At 31.9% G+C, this 25,247-nt stretch overlaps 1 protein-coding gene across 1 annotated transcript; it reads right to left on the bottom strand.

Moving 5' to 3' along the window:
* Positions 1-21,368: 21,368 nt before the first annotated feature.
* LOC108465533 (putative disease resistance protein RGA3) lies at positions 21,369-24,983 on the bottom strand. Its single transcript, XM_017765871.2, has 2 exons — positions 21,997-24,983; positions 21,369-21,573 (listed from the first exon to the last, which is right to left on the bottom strand). The coding sequence occupies exon 1, from the start codon at positions 24,558-24,560 to the stop codon at positions 22,002-22,004; it is 2,559 nt and encodes an 852-aa protein (XP_017621360.2). The 5' UTR covers positions 24,561-24,983; the 3' UTR covers positions 21,369-21,573; positions 21,997-22,001.
* Positions 24,984-25,247: the final 264 nt, after the last annotated feature.

Below are 25,247 nucleotides of genomic sequence, written 5' to 3'. Positions count from 1 at the left end.
CGCTTCACCGTAAGCACGGGAATGTCGATCTGCTATCTTCGATTTGTTCCTATAAGCACAGGATTCCAAATCGATGTTTTCAACTTGTTCCCTATAAGCGCGAGGATGCCATGCTGAAATTTTGATCCGCTTCACGTGTAAGCAGTGAATGTCGATCTGCTATCTTCGATTTGTTCCTGTAAGCATGGGGATGCCAAATCGATGTTTTCAACTTGTTCCCTATAAGCTGGGGATGCCATGTTGAAATCTTGGATCCGCTTCACTTGTAAGCAGGAATGTCGATTTGCTATCTTGATGCGCTCCCTTTGCAACCGGGAGATAAGACTTGTTTTGATCTTCTTCCTTTGAAACTTCAAGGAGATCTGCTGTGGCTTTTAGCCTCTCCAATGCCATTTCGAAAGAAGAGGTTTTTGAAACTTCAAGGAGATCTGTTGTGGCTTTTAGCCGCTCCAACGCCATTTCGGGAAGAAAAGATCCTCTGAAACTTCAAGGAGATCTCTTTGTGGCTTTTAGCCGCTCAATGCCATTTCGGGAAAAAGAAATTTGTAATTTCACTGTTACCCTACTACTTGGGGTTTAAGGCCCATCATCTTCGATATATTTCCCAACTGCTTAAGGGGTTAAGATCTGTAAATTCAACCTGTTACCCTACTAGTTAGGGGGTTAAGATTTGTAAATCTTCAACCTGTTACCCTACTGCTTAGAGGTTTAAGGTTTGTAAATTCGGCTTGTTACCCTACTGCTTAGGGGTTAAAGCCCATCATTTTTTATTTGTTTCCCTACTACTTAGGGGGTTAAGATTTGTAAATCTTCAGCCTGTTACCCTACTGCTTAGGGGTTTAAGGCTTGTAAATTCGGCTTGTTACCCTACTGCTTAGGGGGTTAAAGCCTATCATCTTTGATCTGTTTCCCTACTGCTTAGGGGGTTAAGATCTGTAAATCTTCAGCCTGTTACCCTACTGCTTAGAGGGTTAAGGCTTGTAAATTTGGCTTGTTACCCCTTGCTTAGGGGTTAAAGCCCATCATCTTCGATCTGTTTCCCTCTTGCTTAGGGGTTAAGATCTTCATCTTCGATCTGCTTCCCTCGCTTGGGAGATAAGATCTGCAATTGATCTGTTACCCTACCGATTAGGGGTTTAAGACCCTTCGTCTTCGATCTGTTTCCCTACTGCTTAGGGGGTTAAGATCTGTAAATCTTCAGCCTGTTACCCAACTGCTTAGGGAGTTAAGGCTTGTAAATTTGGCTTGTTACCCTACTACTTAGGGGGTTAAAGCCCATCATCTTCGATCTGTTTCCCTACTGCTTAGGGGGTTAAGATCTTCATCTTCGATCTGTTTTCCCTCGCTTAGGAGATAAGATCGCAATTCGATCTGTTACCCTACCAATTAAGGGTTTAAGACCCTTCGTCTTCGATCTGTTTCCCATCGCTTAGGGGTTAAGATCAGTAAATCTTCACTGTTACCCTACTGCTTAGGGGCTTAAGGCTTGTGAATTCACTGATTCTAGGGACATCACCTGTAGAATTAGTTCCATATATCTATGCTTATGTCAAATGATTAGGATGCTATGATCGAAATGAATCAAATGCTCCTAACTAGATGTGTTATGAATGTGTCAAATAATTAGGATGCTATGATTGAAATGAATCAAATGCTCCTAACTAGATGTGTTATTATATGAATGTAGAAATGTCATGAGCCCTTTTTAAAAAGGTTTAAAGTATCATCGTGCGTTGTTCATTAGGACATTATCGCTGACGTATTACGTTGGCATCTTGTTCTGCTGGTATTCTTGACAGAAAAGTCAAAGAAACAATCACATTTTGCTCGGAAAGCTTGCCCCACTGTAATTTTAGAGTCCCTTCTACTGTACCTTTTAGGACATAAAGTTTGTGCCTCCTACTGCAATTTCAGAGGAATAACATTTGGTTTCTTCCATCCATTCTGCTGCAACTTAAAGGCATAGTATTTGTATCATCTTCAATCAGTTTGATCTGTTACACTATTCCCTGGGTGTAATGACCAGATGTACATGAATGCAAAGTATCATTTCTTTTCTCGAGAATGACCCTCTTTTACACTTAGGTTGACATCACTCGTCATTTGTCGAGGTTGTATCACTGATGAAATGTCTTGTCTTTTGGTTCAACCAATAAAGAGTCCAAAGAGATAACATTTCCAACCCTTAAGCTTGGTGAGTTCTAAACAATAGTCTGTTTGTGTTTTTGTATTATTTAGAAACTTCGAGTAATATGCAAAACTTCTTTTGTGAAAGTGTTATTAGTCCATTAATCATTATTTCAATGCAAAATGCTTGAAAAGATCAAAACAATTAACAAGAAGGAAATTGATTATGAGCATAGCTCGAAATGGATAAATTAATCAAAGATTGCAAATGCAATAAGAATGAAATCAACCCAAAACGAATAATTTAATCAAAGATAGCAATACAATAAGAAGAAAATTTATTTGGACATATCTTGAGAAGAATCAAAGATAACAAATTCAAAATGGGCAAAATGGAAGCTAGATGCCCGGATATCGCGACTTTGAGCTTCTCTGTACCAACTTCTTGAGGACCTTTCTGAGTTTAATATGTGTTTAGGGGATCCGGAGTACTTTGCCGATGCCCCAAGACGTAGCATACTTCTTCATTGTTAATTCAGGCATAGCAAGACTAATGTATGCCCCACTTTGATCCAAATTTGAGCTGCCCTTTTCGGGTTTTCAACTCGAATCCCTTTTAGTCTCAAGGCTCCATTTGAGGGGTTTCATACAGCTTCTCTTTTTCCGCTTCTTTGTTTTTTAGAATTTTTTTTGTTTTTTTTTGTTTTCGTGTTTTTGTGTTTTTTTGTGTTTTTTGTGTTTTTTTGTGTTTTTTTTTTTTGCCTTTGCCTTTGCCTTTGCCTTTGCCATTGCCATATAACTCCTAATCTTTAAACAGACTGTGACCTTTTGACATTGTTAGACATGATTTTCTGGCACTCTTTATTGGTACCCCTTTTTTTGAAATTTGATGACTGTCGACCTAGTGACATTGGCATATGAAACAACTTTTATCCTTTTCTCGGGGTAAACGATGACCCCAAAGGCAAATCGGTATTGGTTAGAAGCTTTCAAAGAGATTGGCCCATAACCTCTATGCCCCACATGAAGGGGCACATGAATTTTCTCTCTATAAATTTGGCATTTACAGCATACTGATGCAATCCCTTTCTATGGTAGGCCAGCAGAACCCAAATCTCATGATTAGCCTGGCCATCGTAAAACCATTAGCATATGTCATTCAAAACCCTGCAACATCCTCATGTCTTAGTAGCCAGGCATATCTTAATATGATCGTGCAAAAAAAATCTTTAAATTCTATGAAGTGGCTTAATGACGTCTCGCTTTGCCTTTGTGGTAATGCAGACTCCGATGTTTGCCTCTTTCTCTTGTCCTAGGCCTACTGTCTACTGTCTTTTTGTAAGAGAGGATCTGTTTTCATCTTACTCTACCATCCTTAACAAATTAGAGAGTAGTCTACATCTCTATCATCTTCAGAGTGTTGAGATCCCTTTAGGCCCATATTTCACTTAAAAGGAGACTCGGAGTCAATGACAGCGTTACTCACATCATTGATATCTGGAGACCCGCTAAAGGCAGATTCCAAAGAATAAATGATTCTAAGGATGATTATTTGTATGGTATGATCATGAATGAAGAATAAATGAATATTTGAAATAAATTCCAAAGAACAAAAGAATCTAAGAACAATTATTTGTACAGTATGAAATGAAATCAAAGAATATTTGCTCAAAAAGATGCATTTTATTGAAATAAAGACTTAGGACACAAGCCTATTTCACAAAAGGAGTTTAATTGCTTCTAGGCTTAAAGCAACAAGCGTGTTTTGAATATTACTCTAGATTAGCTCTAAAAATAAAGGAATCTCTTCCACAGTCCCATTGTTCAAAACACTTCCAGGTAATGCAAGGGTTTGGAAACTTTCATTCCACGATTTACCTTGGATAAGTCATTCAGATTCCCCAATATTCTTTCTAAGCTCTGTTCAAGGCATTGCAACTCTCTTGCCCCCACTTTTAAATCGTATTTCTTGCATTGTCGAGCGATTTGGTTACGAGAATCGTCAAACTTTACAACTCCCATTTCAATGAACCTTTCGACCAACTTTTTAAATGTAGTGCGGTTTTCGATTGAGTGTCTGCTATGCCCGCATGGTACTCGCATTGAGCATTCTCATTATACCATTTTGGGAAGCGGAGGTTGCATGAGTTACGAGTAGAACGGAGACACCACGTGTACATCAAAGAGATTCTGATACAACTCCTTATATGACATCGGGATGGGTGTAAACTGGAGCCTTTCTGTATTTGGCCTCGAGTTGGATTCTTGCCTCGGCTGGCCTATGTTGACCAGTTTGGGGTACCCTTTGCTCATATTATTCACTTCATTTTCGTTTCTATTTGGGGTTGACCTTTTGGCGCTTTCTCTTGCATCTATCTTCCCGCTTCTGATTGCATTTTCGATCATCTCGCCGGACATTACTATATCTGAGAAGCTCATGGTAGCGCTTCCCAACATATGGGTAATGAATGGGGCTTTCAGGGTGTTGACGAAAAGCATCGTAGTTTCTTTCTCTAGAAGAGGTGGTTGGACTTGAGTCGATACCTCTCTCCATCTTTGTGCATACTGCCTGAAACTCTCACTCGGCTTCTTTTCCATGTTTTGTAGTGTGATCCTATCTGGCGTCATATCAGTCACATGGTTATCTTTGTTGCATAAAAGCACATGCAAGATCTCTCCATGAACCGATCTTTACGGCTCAACCGATTGTACCACCTAGCATTTGCTCCCATTAGGTCATCACGAAAACAATGGATCAATAGTTGATCGTTGTTCACATAGCCGATCATCCTTCTACAAAACATTGTTATGTGCGCCTCTGGGCAAGTAGTCCGTTGTACTTTTCAAACTCGGCATCTTAAATTTATGAGGAAGCACCAAATCTGGAACCAAACTTAAGTCTTTGGCATCGATCTCCGATGATTGCCGCCTTCTAAAACCTAAACTTCTCCTCTAACCACCGCAACGATCTTCCAATTGTTTGAGGATTGATGGCCATTCTTTCCTTCTCTATTAAATCCGGATCGGGAGTAATAGGGTTGACCGAGCTATCACCCAAATTATTTCCCAACCCGGATGGGAAATTTATGGGATTCCAACATCCATCGGCCCATGTTGAGGCCTCACTATAACAGATGGCCTTCTAGGAGGTGCCTCGGTTTGCAGGGGCACATGAGGTGGGGTAAAACCCGGAGGTAGGTAGGATCTTCATTATCTTCTCCGCATTGATCAAAGGGCTTTTCCCTTTTCTAATCCGCATGACCAATAGGCGAGTTAATTGATCCATCATGCTTTTACGGGACTCTAACATATGGTCCCTCATATCTTGCTGTATCTTAGCCAATTGCTCTTGCATCTGCTCTTGTAATTGTTCTTGCATCTCCCTTTGCATTTGTTCTATCCTTTCTAATCTCTGGTCCATTGCTTTGGTTTTACAGCGGGTATAGTGGCTGTGTTCGGTTGCTTGATTCTCGTTGGTTTCCAGATTAACTGAAATAATTTTGTTTAATCAGGGTTCTTTAGTGAAAGTTTAATGCAAATGTTGCAATGTAATGCAAATGTATGGAATGAATGCAAAAGAAAGGAAGATGTTGATCTTGAATTCAATTCCATTAGAATAACTTTTCTAGAAAACATATTTCTTTACATGAAAATATATTACATATGCGGTATTGCCCTTCATAGTCCAAGTAAACGCTGATCTTTTCTTCATGGTCGAATCCTGTAAATTCTCCAAAAGATGCCTTTGCTAGTTCCTTGCTACTTAATCTGAGCCTCGATCTCTTGCTCGCTTATCTCCATGATACTCATCAAAAAGTGCCGGCTCTTGGATAATCTTCGTTGGCAATTAAATCAAGTCATGCATTCCTTCGTGGACTTCTGGCTTTCTCTCGTCATGCCTTTGTTGGCTTGAATCTCTGGCAATTACATCATGTATTCCTCCGTGGACTATCAGCTTTCTCTCGTCGTGTTTATTTGGACTATATTCAGACGACCGCACTATAATCTACTTTATCAAGAAATTCGTTTCCTTATGACAAACTATTCTATTTAGGAATCGAATTTTGAATCAACATATTCTTTTCTTTGATGTAATGTAATGCAAATGCATGAATGCAAAAAAAAAAAGGAAGGCATTGATTCTAAATTTAATTTTATTAGAACAACTTTTCTAGAAAGCAAATTCCTTTACATAAAACGAACTACATATACGGCTTTTCTCTTATATTTCAAGTGAAGACACCTATCTTCCTCTTCATATCCGGATCTTATGGTCGAGTCTGATGAATTCTCCAAGAGATGTCTATATTAACTCCTTTTTTGCTCGATCTAGGCTGCGACTCGTTGCTCACTTATTACTGTGATACTTGTCAGCTCCTTTAAAAAGGTCAAAACGTGACGGCTCTCGAATAGTCTTTGTCAGTTTCTGTCTTCAAGCAATGAAGCAAAGTCTTGTATTTCTTCACGAGCTATCAGTCTTCTTTCATGTGTTCACTTGGACCATATTTAGACAACCGTATTATAATCCACTTTATCAAGAAATCCGTTTTCTTATGACAAACTGTTCTATTTAGCAATCAAATATGAATCAATACCTCCTTCCTAGGATGATGTAATGTAATGCAATTATAAACAAAACAAAAATAAAACACGTTAGTGCAGGATAAATAAATAACAAATAAAGCAATTGGGTGACCACTAGGGGTTGGAGTGGCTCTACCTAGCGTGGGCTCCTAGGTCTCTCTATATGTGGTTTGGTTCTAGAGTAAGGGTACTGAACCAGCAAATTCTCGATCCTCACCCATTATAGGCTCATTTGAATCGAGTTCAATTCAGGAGAATACATTTCCCTATGGCTACGGAGATGAAAATCTCACGAAACCATAGGTACGGATGTATTCAAAGTGATCCACTATCCGCACGGAGGTGAAAACCTCACGAAGGCGTAGTTTCTCACTCCCACTTAAGGGTGTGACCACAACGGTCATGCAATGCAATGCGAGAAGATATATGCATAAAAACTTGAAACAATTAAAGAAAATAGGAATAAAATGATGAAAAGCAAGACGAAAAACGGGTGAAACGCAATGAAGTGATCGTATATCAAAACCAAATTCTCAATTTTGAAAAAGACAAAAGTTAATCAACTTGTGGCTTGACTCTCTTATAAAACTCCCGATTAGAGTCGCCAAGTTGTCGTAACCATTTTTTTAAAAAAAACAGGTATCGACTTGGAGAAAAAAAAACGAAAACAGGAGTCGCCACCAATCTTTTTAGGTGTGATCAGATCACCTTAAGTTAATCATTTTAATAAAAGTTAATATTTACTAAAACGATAATTTTGGTCTCGAAAATCGAGAAAATGAGTTCGGAGTCGGTTCACGCATGAGGAAGGATTAGCACCCTCGATCGCCCAAAATTGGTACCTAGTTGATTAATTAGTGTCTTAGTGTCGAAAATTTGAAAACTTGAAAGAATTTAAAATCGATCCCTCTTTGTAAAGAAAATGCTCAAATGTTAAGGACCTTCTCGTCTCACAATATAAAGGTCACATCCATGAAGTTAGGACACGACATCTTGAATTTTCGAGAGCGAGCTTGCCTTTTATATAAAAATCCGTGTATTTCAAAAGGTTATTCAGTTAGTTAAGGTGACGAGGAAAATCGAAACCCGAGAAGTTAGGCACGTTTCCTCGAATTCCCAAACACGAAACTTGCAAAAATCTTATTTCGAGGTAACAAAATGCCATACCCGTAAGTTAGGGCACAACACCTCGTATCTCAGAATAAGCATTTTTCAAAACTCATGTCGCGATTTAAAAGAGTATTCCGTTATTTAGGTTAAAGGAGAAAAATCGAAACCCAATAAGTTAGGGCACGATTGTCTCGAATTACCAAATACGGAATATTACTTTTATGAAAGAATTATTATTGGGTTGGATATAATGATAATAAGAATAATATTAAAGTAAAGTAAACAATAATACTATATATAAATATATATATATATGTATATAATAGAAATACACACTACTATATAATAATAATAATAATAAATATAGAAATACAAAAAGCAAATATAATAAAAATATTAAATTAAAGTAATAAAAACAATACTATATATAAATATATATATGTATATACATAAAATATACACTAATATATAATAATAATAGTAATAGCAAAAATAATGAAAATATGAGTAATATTAATAATATATTAGAATACAAAAGTAAAGTAATAACAATAGGGTGATGATAATAATAATAATACAAACAATAATACATATATATATAATAATAGTAGTTAGAAATAAAAAATAATAGAAGTAACAATAATGATAGTAATAATATAAATAAATATGGAGAGGGCATATATAATATAATAATATAAATAATAATATATACATGAGAAATAATAATAATAATATAAATAATAGTAAAATAATAAAATAATAAAACAAGCTCTCAACTCTCTTTCTCCTCTTTTTTAAATCCGGCCGTTGGTCCGGCTTTGTTTCGGTCATGGACCCCCACGGGCCGCCATCGGCGCCACTGTACATGCAATGGGACCTCAAAAAAACCTTTTTCGGTAATGAAAATATGGGTAAGCTTCTTACTTTTATTTTTACTTTCGTATAAAAAAACAAAATAAAATTGAAAGGAAAACAATAAACAAACAAAGAACTAAAGATAAGAATAGACAAAAGAAACCTCTTTTGCTTTGATCTTTGATTAATCTCCTAAAACTAGCCTTTCCAAGAAACAAAAACAACCTTCTTTCCAAAAAAACAAAAAAACACCTCCAAAAAAACAAAAAAAAACCTCCTCCAAAACGAAGAACAATCCTCCTCCAAAAAATCAAAAAATCCACCCTTCCTAAAACAAAGACTTGAATGGCTTTTATAGCCAAATTTTACAAGTGGAGTGGTTGGGGTGGTTTAGGTGGCCAAGGGTGGTGGAGTTGGTGGCCAAGGTGGGTGGCCAACAAAGGTGGTGGAGTAGGTGGCCAAGGTTTTTATTTATTATTTTTTTTTTTTTTTGTGTGTTTGGGTTGGGATTAGGTTGGGCCAAAATTGGGTTTGGACTTGTAACTGGATAATAGGCTAGGTTTAATTCGGGTTTGGTTTTATTGGGTCCCGGACAAAATTTGGGTCTTACATGGGCTATTGTTTTTGGTATGAAATTTGGGATTAAAAGGTCATAAAAGCGGACATGGGTCCATTGTTGAAGGTATATATAGGAACATAAAAAGGAATGATTTGGGTTGCAAGTTTGTGAAGTACGTGAAGTATATGTTCTTAATGTTTCCATTTGGTGCAAATTAAGGTTTGAAGTGTTGGTTGGGTAAAGGATTTATTCACCGGTGAGGATGGGCAAGTAAATGGGGGCATCTTAGAATTACAAAATTAAATATTACAAAACCCTGAATTCATGAAATTATAAGATTTTATTCATCAATCTTTCTGCTTAGTTGATTTTAATTGAAAAAGTGTAACTATAAATATAAAAGTTTATTTGAGAAATTTGTAGCTAAAATTTCTCTAAGAATTAAAATTTTGGTATAATAATTTATTTGGTTCTAACTTTACAAAGAAAAGGACATTTTAACCCTCTATTTTAAATTTTCAGTCTCTTTTAATATGTTATTTATCAAATCATCTAAAATGAATAAAAAATCAACGTTTCTTAATTTTATTAATGTGACATACATGATAGATTGCCATGTAATGTCACGTCAATAATTAATTAATTTTAAAAATTTATAAAATTTATAAAAATATTAAAAATTAATTAATTGCTAACATAATATACATTTGTGCGTATGCCACATCAACAAAATTAACAGACGTTCACTTTTTTTATTTATTTTGCGTTGATTTAATAAATAATGCAAGTTTAAGAGCTAAAAGACAAAGTTAATAATCCAAAAATCACTTTTTTTATGGCCACTTACTTAGATATTAGAGAACTGCAGTTCCTTTTGATATGGGCTTCGAACCTATTGTTTTGGACAATGGAATCCTCCAGTTGGAATTTAATTTTGATGGTAAAATTACGATTTCAATCCTTATTGTACAAGCCCAATTTTGGGCCCTAAATACCCACACTAAACCCATTAACCCAAGTCCGTTACAGCCCAAATACCCATAGCCCAAACACAAAATTAAAAAGAAAAAACCTAAACTAAGAAACCCTATCCCACCGCCTCCAGTCACGTCGACAGCAAGTGGCCTCTGCTCCACCGCCTCTGCACCTGCAAGCATTAAGTGAAGGAATAGACAGATATTAAGCAAAAATAGAAAAATGTAATAGATATAAAAGACCGAGCAGAAAACCATTGTGACTCTCTCGGCAATCTTTGATATATATACAAAAAAGTTTCAATCTTTTTTTGAGAGAAAAAACAACAACTCCAGAGATCAAAAGTAAGAATATTGCATCAGATCAAACCCCAAAAACCGAGAAATTAACGGAAGGGCCAAGGTGACTCTTCTTTCCCTTTTTTGTTTCTACTTCATGGCCAAATCTATTCATTTCACATTCGTATATGCATGAATATGTAATATGAAGAAATAAAAAAGTAAATACATTTTAAAACACAAAAAAAGAGAGAAATTTTTACCTCCGACCGCCGTGCACGGCGGTCGCCAGCGACGGAGACTAGGCGAAGGGCGGTGGTAGCTCGCCGGGACCTGATCGGACTTGGACCAGCAGAGAGAGAGCAAAGAAAAGTTTAAAGTTTTGTTAGAAACAGACAACAAATGGGTAAAAAAAGCAAGATTTTAACTTATATAAATAACACAAAACGACGTCGTTTTGGTCGGCATCCATAAGCCCCAAAACGATGTTGTTTTGCCCTACCCGACCCGGAACCGACTTGCTCCACAGAAGGGTTCGCGCGTTTTGATAGTTGGGACAATTTCCTATGCGGTCCTTCAGCAATTTTTTCTATTTTAATCAGGTCTTTTCATGTTTTTAAATTTAGCTTTGAAATTTTAATTCTGTTTTAATTTAGTCCTCTGCCCGTTTGAATGAGGAATATTTGAACGGCGTCATTTAGAAAGGTTGGATTATTTGCTCCTTTAGGCTCTCCTGTTTGCTCGCGTGTTCAAATCAGTCCCCCTTTCTTTTACTTCTTTTAAATTCACCCCATAAATCCCATTTTCAATTCAATTTCATCCCTTTTCTTAATTTTTCTCATTATTCTATCTTAATTCTCATATTATTAATACTACTATATTTTATTACTGTTATCATATTTATATTTATTTATTGGCATCTCATTATGATCATTCTTGCTTAATATTTAAATATATATATATATTATGTAGTATTATTAATAGTTTAATATTATTGTTTTTTATTAATGTATTTGTATGTTACATATATATTTATTCATTTAGTGTATATACATTGTACTACATATATGTATTAGCATTATTACATATATTTGTTCCTTTTAAGTATTATATAAATATGTATATACGTATATTTTATGTACATTATGTATATATTTTAATAAATTATGCGTATATTTTGTTTTGTATATTATATATATTATGTATATGCTTTTAATATTATTATATACTTATTTTATTTTATCTTCATTTTTAATGCATTATATGGTACTATTAATTATTTTTCTTTTCTCTTTTGCATTATTATTTCTAATATATATGTGTATTGTATATTCCTTTACATATATTATATATATATCGTTAGTATTACCGATTACATGTATTTATCCCATTTCATGTACACATTATACACATTTAATATTATCATATATTTAAATTCAATATATATTCATATAATGTTTCTTTATTTTTATCATTATCTCTGTATTGCTACTATTATTATTACACCTTCCATCATCATCACTATTGTATCATTACTTTTTAACATTTTATATATAATTATCTATACGCCATTGCTTTTATACTAACTAACGATATATATATATATACATATTTTTGCGTACTTATTTTGCTTATGTATATCATTACTCACATTATCATCGTTTAATCATCCGTTTATCTATATCTTTGTAAACTCTTTCAAACCTCAAATCATTCATTATTTGTATCATCCTTATTATTACTAACGTATATATATATACTATGTAATTTTATTATATTACTTGTACATTTTATATACCATGCATATGTGTCTTTTAATATCATACTATTATTGTTATGTATATATATTTTATATTTCTTATTACTTCTATTATTACGTAGGTATCTTGATACGTATATGTATGCGCTTTTATATTATTATTACCGCTATCATTATCATTTTATTTCGCCATCTTTATATTCATTTATTCGTTAATTTACTTATGTATTCGATCATTTCATTTTTCTCACGCATTTGTTTATATTTACGTATTACTAACCTTGCTTCTCGTTATCTTTTCATAATTACTCGTTATTATCACTCATTATTATACGTTATTATTAATATCATAATCTGCTTTTATGTATTACTATAAATTACATTATGTTTTTACTTAATGCCTTAAAATAATTCTTTCATAAAAATGATATTCCGTATTTGGTAATTCGAGATAATCGTGCCCTAACTTACTGGGTTTTGGTTTTTCTCGTTTAACCTAAATAACGGACTACTCTTTTAAATCGCAATACGAGTTTTGAAAAATGCTTATTCTAGGAGATACGAGGTGTTGTGCCCTAACTCACCGGGTATGACATTTTGTTATCTCGAAATAAGATTTTTGCAAGTAAAGGCAATATTCGGCGTTTGGAAATTCGAGGAGACGTGCCCTAACTTACTGGGTTTTGATTTTCCTCGTTCACCCTGACTAACCGAATATCTTTTCGAAATACACGAATTTTTAAATAAAGGCAAGCTTGTTCTCAAGTTCGAGATGCCGTGTCCTAACTTACTTGACATGGTGTTTTATTACTTCGAGACAAGGAGGTCTTTAACATTTGAGCAATTTTTGCAAAAAGGGATCGTATTTCAAAATCTTTCAAGTTTTCAAGTTTTCGACAACAAAGACACTAATTAATCAACTAGGTACCAATTTTGGGCGTTGCGAGGGTGCTAATCCTTCCTCGTACGTAACCGACTCCCGAACTCATTTTCTAATTTTCGTTGACCAAAAATTATCGTTTTAGTAAATCTTAACTTTTATTAAAATGATTAATTTATGGTGACCTGACCACACCTCATCAAAAAGGGTTGGTGGCGACTCCCAGTTTTTCGTTTTCATTTTCAAAATCCAGGTCGATTCCCGTTTTTTTCAAAAAATGGTTACGACACTTATAATTTTGTTTTTATACTTTAATTTAATATAATTATGTCTTTTTTATCATTATTCGTATTAGGGAAAAACAACACTTACCCTCTCAAATTTAGTGTGAGTACACTTAAGTTTGGATAATATCCACTTACCCTCGTCAAATTTGGAGAAAATCTTATAAACACAGTTTAGAATTATTTACTAACCAAATTTTAAATAAAAAGAAAATTATGTTTTAATTACAAAATAAGGAAATTTTAGTTACATATTGAATAAGTATAAAATTATCTATACTATTATTTAAAATTTAAAGAACTAGTTGAGTTGTTGTCATTTATCATCCGGGTCTCAACTCGATTGAGAAATTATTGAAAAATCATTTCTTTTATAAAATACCAAACATTGCTATCAAGGGTTTTTTTTTTTTATCATTTTATATTGGCTTAATGCACATTTTAGCCCTTAAAGTATTGATCCTTAAAAAAAATTTTTTACCCACTTCAATCTCTAATGTTATCAAATGTTCCCAATTTAATCCTTTGGATGTTAAAAGCTAATGGGTACGATATCCAGCTAATTATATGCTGCTAAGTGTCATATAATGATGTCACAATGACATTATTATTTGAATAAAACCCTTAAAATCTTTAAAAATTACAAAATTATTAAAACTAAAAAATTATAAAATTATCAAAACAATATGAAATATAAAAAATACAAAATTTACTAAAAATTAAAAATATTAGAAGTTTTAACATTTTAAAATTTTCTAAATTACATTTACTAGAGTTTGAACATTAATCATTGTCTCTTGGAAGGATACCATCGAATATGATAGTTTTATAATTCAATTTATAGGAATTTATAATTAGGAGATATTTTTACATGATAAATTTGGAAAAGTTTTTTTCAAATTATTTAAATAATGTAAAATAATTTTATTTCAATTAAAAATTTTAATTTATTCCAAATATTTTTTAACTATTTCAAGATAAATTATTTGGCTTTACACTAATATCTTAAGAATGATTGTCAGAGTATTTGACCATTCTAAAGAAATTTAGTACAAAATAAAAATAAAGCATGTGCACAATGATGGATGAAGGAAGCTTACTTCAAACATTAAATAAGGAGTGGGGTCAAAGAAACATATTGTCAGCAACCTTGGTAAAGTACTAAAAATTGATGTATTTTAAAATATTAAAATTTGATATAAAAATTTATTCAATTTTTATTAAAATAGTTTTTATATAAAATTTGATGGTATTACAATATACAATTTTATATCAATTTTATAATATTTTAAATATGATTAGTGAATGTGTACTTTATTCCAAGATGCAATATTTTTTACTATTTTTATAATCTTTTATGATTTTTAATAAATTTTATAATTTTTACAATATTGTAAATTTTTATAGTTTCTAAATAATTTTATTAATTTTTAAAATTTTAAAAAAATTCTAACATATTTTTAATTTTTAAACAATTATATATTTATATTTTTAATGATTTTTAGGTTTCTTTTTTGAGATGATAACGTTATCATGACATCAACATGTGCCATGTGGCAATTTATGATTTGATGGATATCCAACATTCAAAAGATTGAACTCAGACCATCCAATAACATTAGGAACTGAATTGGGAGCGTTTGATAATATTAAGGACTGAAATGGGCTAAAAAAAACTTTAATGACCAAAACGAGTCAATGCCTAAAATTTGCATTAAGCCTTTAATACTTTAGGTAAAATCTCTAATATGTTTAATACTTTAATTTTATCATTTAAATCTCCCCATAACATATCAAAATATATAGAGTTAGATGAAAAGGATAATTAAGAGATGAACTAGTTCTGTTGGTTAAGTGGTTAGTATTCCATAGAAATGCAAAGTTCAAGTCATATTTCTCGAATTTTCTATTTTTTATTTTTTAACAACCTATGATCAAAACCATACTAGAATATATACAAATTGAAGTAAAAACTAAACAATAATGGGCTAAAGTCTAATGGTTAAGACACCACTTTTCCCCAAGTTCAAATCATGCCTTATTTTTTATTTTTTCTTCCAAATCCGACCAGTTTAGGGAAAATTGGAATTGATGCGGAAACCCCTAGGTATTTAATTTAGATTTCCTATTACACATGGATTTTATCTCATCTTCAACCTTAAATAGAATTTTCCTCTCTTCTCTCTTTAAATTCTTCTTTTTCTTTATTCTCACTTTTCTTTTCATAAAATTTTTCATCTTTTGCTGAAAATTATTCTCTTACAAACCGAAAACAAAAACAATTTTCGTTAAACTCATCTTTCCATTGATTGTTGAATTTATCGTCGACAATCTCCAAAATCTCATCAAAAGTTCGATAAGTACTCTCGTTTCAATTAGTAGAACCCGTAAATTCTGAAAAAGCATTGCTTTTCGCTAATCTTCCAATTTGAATACGAATCTTTTATGAATTTTGTAAAAATTCTTGATGATATTGGTTAATATTGAAATTTGTTATTGAATCATGTGTAAATCACGTTTGAAGGACCCGATTTAGGTACCCAAATCATATTTAAACAAGAGGGACATCGCTCAATCTTCCAGTATTAGGTGTCTGTTCTTTTTCAAGCGAATTAGGGCAAACCAAGCTTAAGTTTAGGACCACATGGTCTACCACGTAGGCGTGTAGACCACCCTTGTGGACCACACGATCACGTGCCTCTAAAACCCTAAACTAGTTCAACTTCCACACGGCCTGCCACATGGTCGTGTCTCCCCTATAGAATAATTTTGCATGTTCCACACAAGCACATTCTATCATACGGCCAAGCCACACAACAGTGTAACCCCTCCACACGGTCTAGGGCTTTCCACATTGTCCGGTTACACGGCCATGTGGCCTTTATTTCTCAAATTTTATAGTTTTACCTAGAATTTTATGTTTTATACATATTAATACCTGAATGATTCACGAATTGTTTTTAGTGATTTATTTTATTCAATTGAGCCCATGATAATATGAATAATGCTAAACTCTATGATTTAATTGACTAAATTATTAGAATATTTATGTGATTGCATGAACTGTGATTAAGCGTGTCTATTATATTTTTAATTGTGAATTGTCCGTACAACTGCCATATGATTCTATTAAATTAGATCCTTGAAAAACTCAGGTTTTGACAATTGTATTGATTAATTGAGAATATATTTAATGCTACCATTCTCATTCTGTTATAAGCATGATGTTTGTTTCCATTTTGTTCTATTATAAGCATGTTATATTTTATTGCATGAGATGAGATGTTTTGAAAGGAGGAAGTGTTGGCAGAATAGTAATCTACAATTCAGGTAGTTCATCCACATATCATCTGGTAGCTTTTATCTACAATGAAGTCGTGTATTCACAACCATCCGACAGCGTATTAACCTGCAACACTGGTAGTTCGCGCACCCTTCATCTAGCAACTTTCATATGCATTTATGTTGTGTATTCACAACCATCTGGCAGTCTATTAACCTGTAACTTTGTGATTTTTCTATAATTCAGTGTGTAGGGATGTACAAGTTTTAGGAAACTCTTATCATGGTGTGTAGCGGTGGATAGGAACTTTTCTGTTAAATTCGAAACTTATTCTGTTAAATAATGACATGAAAAATGATAAAAATTATTTTTTATGGGTTAACTATAAAAATGATCACCCAACTATGTATTTCTTTCTATTTTAGTCACCCAACTATTAACTTTTTTTATTTAGTCACTAGGGACAAAGCCAAAAAAAAAATTTAAGGGGGGCCAAAATTAAATTGTCTATATCTTTATAATTTTTAAAGGATTAAATCAATTTTTTTTATATTAAAAGGGATAAAGTGTAATTTTATTATTACTAATTTAAAATTTTTAAAAATTTAAAGGCCAAAATGTTAAAATTTCTATTTTAGAGAGCCAAACTGGGCTTCAAAAGATAGAAGAAAGCCCTTGACTTCCAAAGTGGTTTGTTTGAACATTAGTGGTATGATCTCTTTTGTTGTGGGTAATTTCACCAATTTAAAATAGATGAACCTATTATCTTTGCCTATATTTTCGACTTTAAGTTATTTGAATAAAAATATTTCCTTTAAAATCTTCGCTCGTTTAAATAAAACTCTTAATCTAAATTATAATTTCATCGACAGAAAAATATCATATCAATATGGTAACGCATCTGCGTCAAAGTTATGGATATTAGCCGCGCGCGACAACCTAAAGGGCATTATTTCTTAATCCTTGATGCCTACGATCTATCCTATAATTTCCTAGAGGTCCTATTCCATTTTACACGAGTTATTTTGAAAATTGATGGGAGAATTGCATTTTAAGACATCATTATAGAATTGCACTTTAACATCCGATATTGTACGAGAACTAGTGGTTATGGTAGTTGTTATAAAGCACAGTTAGTAATTCCTATAAATCATAAAAATTTGATTTAATTTTTAAAAATTATAAAGCAATGTTAGTTTTAAAATTTTTAAAATTTTAAATTAGTAGCCCTCTAAAAATGATAAAAATTTGATTTAATCCTTTAAATTTTATAAAATTTAGACTATTAAAATAATAAAATTGTATTTTTAACTATCGTAAAAATTACAATTTAATTTCAGCCCTCTACAAAAAATTTGTGCTTTGTCCTTGAGTTAAACCATCCATTTCTCTTTAATTTCAACAATATTGATTAAAACTCAATTCTTTCCATAAGTAATATTATATATGACTTTTATGACTTTTTGTTTTGTTAATATTTTAACAATCCAAGTATTATATTTCATATTCTATTTATGTAGATCTCACTTAAGCCAATTAAAATGTGTTCTAACTATTTGTTTTATTTTAAAAATTTAACAGTAAAAATATCTATATTGTTTATTAAATGTTTTACTGAGTTTGTGTTACCCTCAACTGATTCACCAACTCAGCTGGTAAAATTATGAAATGTCTTTCTGTAATTAAAATAAGTTGAATAATTTGAAGGTATTTTAGTCTTTTCATTTTAGAAAAAACCAGTAAAAATATGCATACGGCGAGATTTAGCCCCACACTAATCAAATTAGTAAAACCTTAAATTTACCACAACTAGAGCTGATATATTTTATACACTTCGATTTTAATATACACAATTTATTATCTCCATTACTTATATATATATATATATATTAATAATGTTGTTAATTGAGTTGGTGTCACAAGTTAACTCGACGCTAACTCAAAATTGATGACAAAACCATGATAAATAATTATAGTGTGTTTAGTATTATTTATCTGATATATTTATATGTTTAAAATTTCGTCCTTACACATATTTTATGTGTTATTATAATTGATTAGTTTCAAACCATACGTTTCTTTGTTTGTTGTTTATTATTTTTAAACATACGTCTATATTTAAAATTTATAGTTTCATATACATATGTATATAGTAGAATTTCTTAAAATTAATAAATGTTGTTAAATCAATTCATATGCATATATTATGACATGTTTGATATTTTGTGGATATGAAAATCTTAATTATTATAATCCAAATACACCCTCAACATATTCTCAACACATTCTATTTGACCCTTCTTCTCTTCTGGGTATTAAAAAACTTACCCAATTGCCATTTATAAACAAGATACCTATTGAGTTTTTAGTGTACTTGACAAGCTATGTATCTATTTATATATAATAACAATTCATATTTTATGTTAATTTTTTAATTATTTTCCATGTTAAATAATTATGGGTGTGGTTGAAGAAGTAGATAAATAGATGTATCATTCCATCAAAGATTTCATCATTTTAATTTAATAGATTAGCATCAAGCTTGAAAGATTGCAATATAAATTATTTTAAAAATTTGTTGGGTAAATTAGTAGTCTTTGTGTGCTTTTTTTTGTTCCTTATCGGCCTAACCATTATCAAACAGTTGACGTCAATAATGTTCATCACTGACAACATGATCCCAAGAAAAATAAGTGTTGGGCCATTGTATTACATTTTTGTATGATGTGCTTTGGGCCACTTACGAACTTTTCTTTATATATTTACAATAATATATATTATTAATAAAATTTCTGATTGAATTGGTTTATCGATTAATCAAATGCTGACTCGATTAGGAAATGATTAATATATTCTTTTATTAAATGTCTATTATTATTATTTTAATGGCCTTTTTTGTTTTTTCATACTTTTATATAGTTTTAAAATAAAAGAATTAAAATTAACATGCGGAAATTACCACGACACCAATAATAATTCCTAAGTAAACTTTAGAAAGAATAACTTTTGATATAAATTGTTTTCTCTCGCTAAATTTGTGTATCTATACTATTAATAAAATCTCTGATTAAGTTGGTGTCATGAGTCAATCGGGCATCAACTCAGTTAGGAGGAAATAACAAAAATATCCTTTCAAATTTAAAATAAGTTATATTATTTAAGGGTACTTTAGTTCTTTTATTTTTTAAAAATAGAAAAAATGTATATTGTGGGATTTGAACTCATACCAAATTACATTGATTTCTTTTTAAAATTTACCACTTAACCAAAATTTATTTTAATTTATTTATATATTTTAATTTTATTATGCACACTTTCTTGCCTCCGTAAATTGTATACCTATTCATATTATTAATAAAATCCCTAATTGATTTAGTGTCACGAGTGAGTCGGGCACCAACTTGATTAGGAAAATTATGGAAATGTCATTTCTTATTTAAAATAAGTTATATTATTCGATGATACTTTAATATTTTTAAATTTAAAAAAAATTCATATGGTGGAATTTGAATCAAGATAGTCAGTATCACACTGGCGGACACACCATTTTTCTATTGAAACTAGTAAGTATTGGTATTCGTCTATTTTGATGTATCGTTTCAGATTTATCAATATTTTTAAAAATATTTAATGCATAAAATATTTAAATATATCAAATGAATTAAATTAAATAATTTCAAATATAAAAATATTAATTGATTATATAAAACACTCATCAATAAACTTCACAAATAAAATTTTATTATTTAACAAATCTAAAGTAAACAAAAAAATATTTTACACATTAAACAATAAAATTATCCACAACATTATCTTAAAAATCTACAATAAAATCATCTCATGCTAAATACATAAAATAAAAGTTTAATAAAATATGCAGATAAAAGTTGTGTTGGTGAAACTTTTAGAAGTTGTCTTTTTACTTCGTATTTTTTTACTTTTATATTATTAATTTTCTACTATAATTTTGAAAGTTGTTCATTTACTAAAATTTAAAATTTAAAATTGGTTATTAAAAAATTAAAGTTGGTAAAATTAATAATTTTATCTATTTTTAACATTATTCCTGCATCGATTGGTGTGTAATGTTTTAGCCGGTACAACTGGAATTGGTCGGAATGAGCTGGTGCAACTGATATAGATCGAAATTTACACTGGTGTGAAAAATGAAGAAGTGATCGTTTCAGTTTATTACTAGAATAGTGCGCACCGACCGTGAAACGGAATTGATGCGGAACCGACTACATTAATTTAAACTCATGTCAAATTACATTGAAAAAAAAACCCTTAAATTTACCACTTAACCATGATTTTATTTTGTTTTGATTTACAAAGCTCTTTTCTGAGTTAGTATCACCCATCAACCGAATCCCAACTCAATTAAGAAAATTACTTTAATGTCTCTTCGCATTTAAAATAATTTATATTATTTGAGGAAAAATAATAATAAAATATACATAAAATAAAATTTGAACCCATGTCAATTGAATTAACAAAACCTTAAATTTACCACTAAAATTTTATGCTCTACATGCATAATTTTCACACAAATACACATGTAATAAAATTTTTAATAGAATGAGCTTTAAAAGTTAAAAAGATATAAATACCGATAAATAAAAAAATTAGCGTTGTTCCTTAAACATATAACCACTTTTAAAAGAAAAAAATATATTTTATTTATTTAATTATAATAAAGAAAATAAGAAGCAAACAAGTGATGATTACATTTACAAACCAAAGAAATCAAATTATTACATTATTGTCTTTCGTACAAATCAAATTATAAACATACAACCAATAATTCACACTTTTATATATATATATATATGGGAAAAACACCAAAGATAATTTCAACCTCCTTAAATTTGACCTGCCACTTTAATCAATAAATAAGTTGTGTTAGAAAATCTATGCATAACATTAAATTGAGGCATTATACTTTTCTCTTATAAAATGAAGAAGTGTAAATTGAAATATATATCTATTAACATTTTGGATAATATCTTATACACATGGTAATTTTTAATACTGTTTATGAAATAAAAATATTGACAATATATCAAGTATTAGTCCATTAAATAATTAAAAAAGACATTTAGCATCCTATTAGATTAGCTTTTGAAGTATTTTTATTCCATTAGTTGTTTTTCAAGTGAAGTTTTATTTGCTTCAGAGTAGATAAAATTCAATTATGTTAGTGAGAAATAGAGTAATATTTAGTGCCTAATTTGATTTAGAAATATTAAAATTTAAAAGATAATAAGATATATACAAAATAGAGTAGTGCTTGGTGACTTACCTTATCTATTCATCATTTGTTGTTATCTTCGAGTCATCATAATAAAAGTCAGGGACATGAGCAATCTTAGGCCAGTCTTCACCGGTTTCTTCAATGCATCTTTTGTTTAATTTTGGACACCCTCCAATCTCTAATCTTTTTAGTGCAGTGAGGTGTTGCACCCCTTCTGGCAGAGACGATAACTGTGGGCAATTTATAATTTCAACACTTTGAAGCGATGTGAGATGTTGGAACCATATTGGTAACATCGAGAGATTCTTCAAGTCGCGGATGTACAAGTGCTGCAAAGTTTTGATGGATCCTAGAAGAATCCATTGGGGTAGTGACTCCAGCTTTGGCACTTCTCGGATCCCCAAATTTCTAAGGCTACCACCTTCTTCCCTCTCAAGTTCCAACTCCTCCATAGTGAGATCAAGCATTTCACATTTTACAATTCCCAAATTTTCTAATGTAGGTAGGTATTTTAAACCTTGTGGCAATGAAACCAAGTTGTGGCATCGATATATGTACAATTCTCGGAGAGCTGTTAGGTTTTGAATGTCTTCAAACAATTTTTCTAAATTTTCACATTCAAAAAACATCAACCTTCGAAGAGAAGTTAGGCACGATATTCCATTCTCTTGCAAACGCGTCTGTTTTGTTGTTACCGTTAAGTCTCTAAGGCTAATCAGGTACCTTATGTCTTTTGGTAACTCCACAATTCCCCTGCATCCATAAAGATCAAGTGTTTGCAAACTCTGTAAATTGCAAATGGAATCTGGAAGTCTTTTAATATTTCCATTGCAGGCTAGGGTCAAATATCTCAACTGCTTCAAATAACGTATATTGTTTGGCAAATGCTCAAAACTGCTGGCATTCAAATCTAACACCCTCAAATGTTTAGACCTTGAGATGACTTCTGCAATACGAGATTCGCTATCACCCTTGCCTTTTTCATCTGATAAGATAAGTGATTGCAGACGGCTCAAGTTATTTGGCAATTGGGAAGCACCTTGCTTTGATAGATCAAACCATAAATGTCGAACATTCCCAGTCAAATAATGGTTACATGAATTCACCTCATTTTGCGCCACTGATAATGCAAGATCATGTACTAGATCATGCATTTTGAAGGTGAAAGTAAAAAACTTATCTTCAAATTGTTGGAAGAAAGATCTTGATAGTAACTCTTGTACATACCGGTTCCCAATATCTTCTGGCTTTTCATTTTCGTATGGTGATTGCAAAAAGCCATTTGCCATCCACAATCGGATCAAAAAGATTGCATTGAATTCAAAATCTTTTGGAAAAACTGAACAAAAAGCAAAACATTGCTTTAAATACCAGGGCAAATGACCATAACTTAGTTTTAGAGCAGGCAAGATGTCATTTTCCTCCTGTTTCAACTTCACTAGTTCACTATCTCTCACAAGTTCCCAATCATGTTGTACCCTAGTTGAGCAGAGGAGGCTGCCTAAAGTCTTCACGGCCAAAGCAACCCCTTTGCATTTTTGAACAATTCCTTCCCCGATTCTTACAAGATTGTCATGTTGTTTCTCTTCACCTTCTTTAAAGGCAAGTTTAAGAAACAATGATAGACAATTCTCGTAAGAAAGATGCTCTAAATCATATGGAAGGATTGTGCCTGTGATTGTAGCCACATTGCGGATACGAGTTGTGACAATTATTCTACTCCCTTGGGCTCCCCCACACAACAAATCTTTCAGCTCACTCCATTTCTTGTTGTCGTCGTTCCAGACATCATCTAATACCATAAAAAATCGTTTACCATTCAAACAATCTAGTAAATCTTTACGTAATTCCTCCTTATTCATGTCCTTGCATTTCATACCAGTGGCAGATTTAATGATTTTTATCATCAGTTGTTTGATGTCAAAATCCTCTGTAACACACACCCAAATTCTCAATTCAAAATGCGACTTCACACTCTCCTCATTAAACACCAATTGGGCAAGGGTAGTTTTCCCAATACCTCCGATCCCAACTATGGGAAGGACAGGGATATCTTCCCCATCAGTTGGATCCGTTAAGAAGTTTACTAGGTGCTGTTTAGCTTCATCTCGACCGATGACACTAGATGTCTTAACAAAGGAGTAGGTTTCCCTCTCACGATGTATGACGTTAGTTTCATGTTTTTCAGTGAGATGAAACTTGGCCTTGTTAGCTGCAATCTCATTCAACATCTCGTTTGCCTTTTTTATCTTATTGCCCATCCTAAAGCGACATGCCAAGGGGTTAGAGCCAGAAAAGAAATGGCGTACCTTCCTTCCAGTGCTTCCCCGTTTCAGGACTTGCCTCCTCAACTCTTGGATCTCGAACTCGTCTATCAAATCTTCCACGTCGTAGCAAGCATCTTTGAATCTTTGTAGCCAAAGACTGAGCTCCAGTCTACGAGCCTGTTGTTGTTCAGCATCCAGGACCACAGCTCTGATAGCAGCTAGGGTCAGCTTAAGCTTTTCAAACTCCTCTCGAACACCCCATGCCAAGCTAATTCTTTCATAGGCAGCACTCCCTAGTTTCTCCAATACTTTTCGGGCGATCTCGAATGCAATGGATTCAGCCATGGTAATTGTTTGTTGTATGAATTTTAGTAATAATTTTCGGATTCCAAGGTATTAGATGCCGAGGAGGGCAGTTCTTGAAGCTTTACACAGGAAAATAATGTTAGAATACCAACAAAATGATAATTTATCAAAACCCGACACTTAATTGATGTATACATATACTGATTATGGGCTACTTTATACGAAACTACATACTATCTTTAATCATGAACCATAGGATTAGCACTCAAATATTACAATAAAATTAAAGAAGACTGTTAACTACTCCCACTAAACAATAAAAGAAAAACAAACACAAGTAAAAAGGATTAGTTTAGTGTTTCTAACATTAAAATGAAGAGTGAGTGGTGGATTATTTTGAATGAGTTCATAATCCCCACTCTTTTATTTTAAAAATTATATGTACAAGTTCATCAAATGCACAAATTTGGAGATTCCCAATGTTTTAACTAATTCCTTAATTTGTTTTTTTTGGATAAATTACCCACAATTATCTTCTCACACGGTTTTCAATATAACAATTTAAGATTAAGACTCTCAATTGATAATAATTCTTCTTAAAAATTAACATTAGTTATACTGAATAATAAATAATATTTAATAAACTCCATAATTGTTAAACTGAATTTGAATAAAAATTCATAATAATTACAATAAATGAAAAATATATCATAGAGATATATCTTC

The sequence above is a fragment of the Gossypium arboreum genome, chromosome 1 (genome assembly GCF_025698485.1).
Source record: "Gossypium arboreum isolate Shixiya-1 chromosome 1, ASM2569848v2, whole genome shotgun sequence".
NCBI classification, from domain to species: Eukaryota; Viridiplantae; Streptophyta; class Magnoliopsida; order Malvales; family Malvaceae; genus Gossypium; species Gossypium arboreum.
Note: the sequence above shows the minus strand (reverse complement) of the source record. Positions and strands in the feature narration are given on the sequence as shown.

Excerpts from the sequence above, each read along its gene's own strand:
- LOC108465533 (XM_017765871.2), bottom strand. The coding sequence starts at position 24,560 with ATGGCTGAATCCATTGCATTCGAGATCGCCCGAAAAGTATTGGAGAAA.